We start from the raw sequence: 7500 nt of genomic DNA, 5'->3' as shown, positions 1-7500 counted from the left end.
CGCACGCACTGTCGTGAATTAGAAGACAGTTAGTAGAATCTGCTCTCAGGTCTCAATTTTGGTGACCTAATCTATCTATAAATGCACCAAGTCTCTGTACGTGTGTGTGTGTGTGTGTGTGTGTGTGTGTGTGTGCGTGTGTGTGTGCGTGTGTGTGTGTGCGCGCACGTCTGTAATCCACGTAACTCGAGAACCGTCAAATTGTCATTGATTTAATTGTCGACGTCAGGCCAAAATGGGGTTAACCGATTCTTCTCTCTCTCTCTCTCCCCGCCAGGCGAGGCAGCCCTGCGAGGGGACCCCCGACTCCAGTCCCTGTCCCTCTCGTCCTCTTCGTCTTCGTCCTCGTCTTCGTCCTCCTCGTCCTCCTCCTCATCCTCCTGCATGTCGTCTGGCGGCCACAGCAGGACGGGCCCGCCGCCCATCAGCCCCAGCAAGAGGAAGCTGAGTGGAGACCAGGGGGGGGACAGCGACATGGAGGACAACGAACACGTGGCCAAGATGAGCCGGCTGTTTGCCCAGTCACTGTACGTACAAGCACCGCACGCGCGCACGCACGCACACATACACACACACACACACAACAGTGCAGGAAAACGCGTATATACCACAAACTGTGGTGTTTTTGAACTGAAATTTATGCATGTTGGTGTCAATCCACACCCTCGTGTAACGCACGGCCCCTATAGTATACGTTACGCATGCACACTCTCACACACACACACACACACACACACACACACACACACACACACACACACACACACACACACACACACACACACACACACACACACATGGTTGTGTGTTTATTTTTGTGTGTTGGAGTTAGCACAATAGCCGCGTGCAGTGCGCGAGCCCTGCTTCTTGGCCCTATAAGTTGTGCGCCGAAACGGGCCGGCGTCAACCGGTTTGTGCAGCCAGCATGCAGCGCGAGGCCAGCTCGCCACCGTGCGTGGCCCTGCCTGCACAGAACGCAGTGTGCCAGGGCTCTGTTTAGCACGGCTCCACATTGCTCTCCCCTTATAGCCCATGATCAGTGTTGGAAGCCTGGGAAGTGGAATGCCCAGCAGCAGCAGCAGAGGAAGGCTGGCATGCATAGCAGGGCTGGCAGGCTTCTGTCACACTGCAGCTCCATGCAGCCCCCCTAGCTTCCAACGTTCCCACATTCCGACTTCCTCGGATTCCAGAGATTCTGCAGCGCTGATTGGCGGTGGAGGGGCTGCTAGCTGGGGCCAGGACAGTATAGAGACGGCTCTCTCTCTCTCTCGCCGTGGCTATTTATTGTAGAGCGAGTCAGCGAGGTGTCAGGCAGAGCCGTGAAGAATATTCATCATAGTGTATGTCTTTGACGTTTCTGTGTGTGTGTGTGTGTGTGTGTGTGTGTGTGTGTGGGTGTGTGTGTAGTTGTGCACAGAATAAGGCCACAGATGCAGATAATTTGCTTCTTAGCTGTCGTTGTTACTTGATTAAAGTCACCTGTTGTTTCATAATTTGGCCACCAAAATGTAATACTAGATGGATCACAACTATAGGAAACCTTCGATGGAACCTAACCTTTAATTAAGTGAAAGGAGCACATACTGTAGTTACTACTGAGTAAAATGACTACAGTCACCATGTGTTAGACAGTTAGACTGAGGCTCGAATGGCCCAAAAAGTGCTGTTTACTTTCCCACGATTTTGTAACCCATTTTTCACCCCTGTGTCAATTACCTAATGTGATCCTGGGCTCTACACACCCTCCGCTGGGGAGATTAGATTTGTATTTGGATCTCTTAATTTAAGCCTATCGGCTAGTTTTCCAAGAGTCCAGTCAGAAATAAATAAAGACGTAAATTACAGAACGCACTACGTATCACAGCATATATAAAAATAAAATACAAATACTGTAACCGCTCGCACGCATGCACGCACGCACGCACGCACGCACGCACGCACGCACGCACGCACACACACACACACACACACACACACACACACACACACACACACACACACACACACACACACACACACACACACACACACACACACACACACACACACACACACACACACACACACACACACACACACACACACACACACACACACACACACACACACACACACACACACACACACCAATATACTGTACATGGCAGACTATGCATGGCAGGGTCATGAGCCAGCCATAAACCTGATTGCATACCAACCCCAACTTACTCACACACACAAATATAATTTGACACCATCCATAATTGGCCCGATCTTTTATTCCCTCATCTTTCTCTGTTTTCCTCCTCGTTGAATGAGTAGAATGGTAGTCCGAGGTAAGGTTTGCACTGATTCCAGTCCAATGTCAAATTATACAGCAGGTCGTTTCGAGGAAGCAATCTGATTGGTTGAAACAGCCTTCTAACCGTGGTTCAAACGAACACCACTCCACACCTAATCAAAACAAAGAATGCAGCTGCTCTGTTCTCCCAGAGCGCAGCAAACTTGGTGGCTAGGCTAGCTAGTTTCTTGGGACATTTGTGGTCGTAGTGACTACATCTGTCATTAAAAAACATTGTTTTTTCTGCTTTCGGCCTGCAGCATCGCAGGCGTGCATTAATGACGTTAAACCACCCCCTCTCGTGTCTCGTGTAATATTGCTTAATTATATGACGGACGTTTTTCAGGCTAGATCCAAGTGAGGACAATCTGTAGAGAAGTACAGGCCTATATATGCCTGAGTAATGCACCAGCTATAGGTTCAGAATGAGTACACTGGAGTTGGCTCAGTACTGGCAACGCCTTCTTTTTCAGTTTATTTAATGTTTTTGGCCAATATCCCCCAATAATATGTATGGTGGTTAAACTCAGTGTTAACCCATTTTGGGCGGGAACCCCTTTTGGTGTGTTTAAGCACTATGTTACACTTTAGCTATTGGAAAATAGCAGATCTACAAGCTCGCAGCTTGTAGATCTGCTATTTGTTTTAAATCGTGAAAATGTGGCACAAATCTTTGAATATATATTCTTTCAGAGAAAAAGCTTTGACTCATATTTTTGCTTCTGAGGGGTTCCTGGAACAACATATTTTCAGATGGGGGTCGGTGGCCATACACAGATAATTTTTGGGGTCCTTGACATGAAATAATGAGCACCACTGATACAGAAACATGAGGTAACAGAAAGAAAAAAAAGAAGCGCTACGTGGGTCCTTTATATGTAGAAAAAACTGGTCGTGTTTTTAACCCTTGTTTTTAACATGAAATAAATGATTTCTTTCTACTTCAACTGGACAGAGCTGCCTTGGACCCTCTTTTAAGTTCGCCACCTTCCTTCCACAGTGACATTGACTCAAGGTATAGAGCTTTTTAAGAACTCTTGTGCTTTGCTAACAGAAACATGAGGTATTTCAGAAAACTGTTAGAATTTAGAAGACATTTGTTTTTTAATTTCGACGTCAGGCCTAAATGGGTTATGAAAATGCAATTTCGTAGCTGAAATATCTGCATGGCATTCAACAAGACGAGGCCTTAAATTTGCTCAAATGTTTTGTGAAGAGCAGCAGCGCAACAATCACGTTGTCCCAGTGGCAGCCTTTAATCATGTGAGCAGCTGTGGCTCATAACAAAGGATTAGCTTGTCATGCAGCCTCGTCAAAACTCGAGACATTCTTGTTTTGCAAAGTCATCTTGTTTGGTGTTTTCTGCGTATCCGTGTGGTGGGAGCCACGGTGGGTACAGTCCACATTGTAACCTATTGTCTGCAGTCTTTTCCCCCATGCTTACGGTCTCACGACTCGGAGGTCTGGAGTATGTTCGGTCTCCGTGAGACACTGACGTGTCATTATGCCATGTGGTTTAACTTCTGCTTATATTGATATGCAAATGCCCCAGCAGCTACGCCGTGCCTCACAACACTGTCTGTGTGGGTGGGTATAATGTGGCTTATTGTCATATCGCCCCCCCCAACTGTTGCAAGTCCTATCTGCATTTTGTTTTTGTGGTAACCATTTTGTGTCCTTCCTCGTCACCTCGCTATGAGCTTGTAGGTTCGTCTATTTTTTTTTTAATCGTGAAAATGTGGCACAAATCTTTGTATATATTCTTTCAGAGCGAACGTTTTTAACTCAAATCTTTGCTTCTGGAACAACATATTTTCAGATTTGGGTCGGCGGGCCAAATACATTTTTGGGGTCCTTGATATGAAATATTGAGCACCACTGATACAGAAACAGAAGACATTTTTTAAATGTCGACGTCAAGCCTAAATGGGTAAACCCTTATACTGGGTTGACGGGAGTCCCTCAACGGGGTCCATAATATTGGCCCCATCCATTCTACTACACACCAACGCTCACCACTCACATTGTGCGTTTGTAGCGCTTTCATTTGCATCGAATATATGTAATGGGTCATGTGGTAAAAAACATGAAAAATAACCACAGGTGTGAAGTAACTGCTTGATGACTTAATTTCATCGTTCAAAATGGCAGGCTGCTGTTATATTAGCATCTGCGTGCGTGCGTGCGTGCGTGCGTGCGTGCGTGCGCCGGCCAGTGTGTCCCCGTGTGTGTCTTTTTGAAAGGGCTTGTGTGTGTGCGTGACTGCCGCCACTGTGCTGTCCCGTTTGTTTGGTAATCAGTTGCAGGTGTTCAAGCTTGCATGCATGCACATACTGTACATAGTATACACATACATACATACATACATACATACACATGCATGTATGTACTGTATGTAAAAACACTATATATAAGTTTGATGTGCGAGGCTTGATTCAAAGTCAAACAACAAAGAGGGGACAAAGTATATCAGGGTTTAACCCATTTAGGCCTGACGTCGAAATTTCAAAAATGTCTTCTAAATCATGACAGTTTTCTGAAATACCTCATATTTCTATATCAGTGGTGCTCAATATTTCATGTCAAGGACCCCAAACATTATATGGCCACCGACCCCCATCTGTTCCATGGACCGCCCCAAAGCAACGATTCGAGTAAAAAACGTTCGCTCTGAAAGAATATATTTTCAAAGGTTTGCGCCACATTTTCACGATTCTTCAAAAATAGCAGACCTACAAGCTCGTAGCGCGGCACTCGGCGCTCAAGTATAACATAATGCTTAAAACACCAAAAGGGGTTCCCGCCCCCAAAATGTGTGAACTTCATCTCGATAGATAAGTCTGTTTTGTGTGTTACTATTTTCTAGCTGTCGTTTACTTTTTCCTTCTTTGTTGGTTTGACTTTTTCCTCAGCCGATGTAATGTACGTTTCCTTGTACAATAATTAGCAACAATAGCTATCTATTAGTCTTTTAGATCAGTTATTTTCGTTTTGGAATGGAGACCTAGCCTATAATGACAAAGAATAGGTCAAAAGTGGTTAAACAGTCTTTTTTCCCCCCTCTCTCAAGTTATGTGAATTCATGTTTTGTGTTGTCATGTTTACTCGTATATGTACATGTATTTGTACATGTATATGTACATGTATATGTACGTGTATATGTACATGTGTACATGTATATGTACGACTCGGCTGCAGTCAGAACAAAACATATCCCTTCATGATAATAGCTAACAGATCCGTTACTGAATACAGTGTTGCTCAGTGTAAGGAGATAGAGCTGTCCTCCTATCCTGTGTTTTGTGTTCGAGTGCACGCACACACACACACACACACACACACACACACACGCACGCACGCACGCACGCATGTGCACATGTGCGTGAATGTGTATGTGTTGAGTGGGTTCCTTGTCAGGCGGGGGCTATTTTCTCATTTTCGCTAAGGAGGAGGAGCCAGGAACAAAGAGGCCTTATCCTGTCCACTAGAGCCTGTGGGCTGGAAGCTTGCTGATGCCTGCCTGCCTGCTTGCCTGTTTACTTGCCTGCCTGTCTGTCTGCCTGTCTGTCTGTCTGTCTGTCTGCCTGCCTGTTTACTTGCCTGCCTGCCTGTTTACTTGCCTGCCTGCCTGCCTGCCTGCCTGTCTGTAGGCCTGTCTGCCTGCCTGTGCTCCAGAGCTGTATACATCTGCCCAAATAAAAGCTCAGCTGCACATCTGTATCTTTAGCTCTTCAAAATAAAATAATATCTTCAAGCTATAGGATTTTGTAAAGAGAGCAAATGAAACACAGCTCCAGCAGCAAGGGAGGGAGTGTGTGGCAGCAAAGTTGGGACTTTGTAAGAAGGCCTCGGCACTGCCTCTGTCAGCACTTTTTGGGGTTACAAATTGGGGTTATAGTTTGTCTGTGACGTTTGGACACGGGGCGGCGGTGGCTCAGCGGTAGACAGTTCCAACCCTGTGGGCTCCCCCAGAGTTAGCGTCAAAGTGTCCTTGAGCAAGACGCTAAACCAGATGTGCTGGTTGGGGCCTTGCATGGTTTCCGCCGCCATCGGTGTGTGAATGTGTGTAAAAACAATCTATGTAAAGCGCCTTGGATAAAGGGTAAAGGCGCAACAAAGTATATATATATATAGGCGCTTAAGTAAGTTAATCAGATAAATGTGATTAATTCAAAGGCAATCTGCATATAAATCCCCAATTAAGTATATCGCAGTCCCAGCAATATAAACGCTCCAGCTGCATTCTAGCTGGGAACTCCAGCAGTGTGTCTTTCTCATGGCTGGCCTCTCCCATAAGCCAAATAGAGCCTGCCTGCCGCGGCGTTTGGAGAACGCAAACCACTGGCGGTGCATGTGGCCAAGGTTGACGGAATCATTGTTATAGACTGGGGTTTTTTTTACGCAGGGACGTTTTGTGTTGTGGGTGTGAAACGGAGAAAGCGCCGAGTGCCTCTTTTAAGGGTGTGTTAAGAGTGTGTGTGTGTGTGTGTGTGTGTGTGTGAGAAAGAGAGACAGTGAGTGAGTGAGTGTATTTCCACATGTTTTCCTACGGCTGTCCCCATCATATCCGATCTGACTTGGCTCCAGCAACAAAGGCTTGTCCTTCCTCTGCTGGGTCTCTCAGCAGTTTGATATCAAAACTGGGTCAGTTTACAGTTTACTGGCACAACAAGATTTCTGTCAATATTTCCATATGCAATGCCAAAAGACACTTAACTCATTTAGACCCGAGGACGGTTTTACAAATGTCTTCTAAATCCTGACAGTTTTCTGAAAAGCCTCATGTTTCTATGTCAGTCGTTCTTAATAACGTTTTTCATGTCAAGGACCCCCACAAACTATATGTATTTGGCCGCCGACCCCCATCTGAAAATATGTAGTTCCAGCCCCCCCCCTCCCAGAAGCAAAGATTTGAGTTAAAAACGTTCACTCCCAAAGAATATATATTCAAAGATTTGCGCCACATTTTGCACACTCGGTGGCGCGCGACGATCATACAAATCTTGACATAAATACAGTTTGAGAACCTGCACTGATATAGAATATAAACATAGGGTTTTTCTGAAAACTGTTATGATTTAGAAGACATTTGTAAATTTTAACTTGAGGTCTAAATGGGTCAAGTGTGTGTATGTATATATATATATATAGTTACGGTCCAGTAAAATGGCTCTGGTATA

General features: G+C 45.4%; 1 protein-coding gene across 1 annotated transcript in view; it reads left to right on the top strand.

The window, feature by feature from the left end:
* vgll4b (vestigial-like family member 4b) overlaps window positions 1–7500 on the top strand; it is a 77987-nt gene that overhangs the window by 49358 nt on the left and 21129 nt on the right. The window contains 1 exon segment of the mRNA XM_083772211.1: window positions 278–527. Within this exon segment, the coding sequence (XP_083628337.1) occupies window positions 278–527 (250 nt within the window).

Source organism: Protomyctophum parallelum (assembly GCF_964188405.1).
Source record: "Protomyctophum parallelum genome assembly, chromosome: 8".
Taxonomy (NCBI): Eukaryota; Metazoa; Chordata; class Actinopteri; order Myctophiformes; family Myctophidae; genus Protomyctophum; species Protomyctophum parallelum.
Note: the sequence above shows the minus strand (reverse complement) of the source record. Positions and strands in the feature narration are given on the sequence as shown.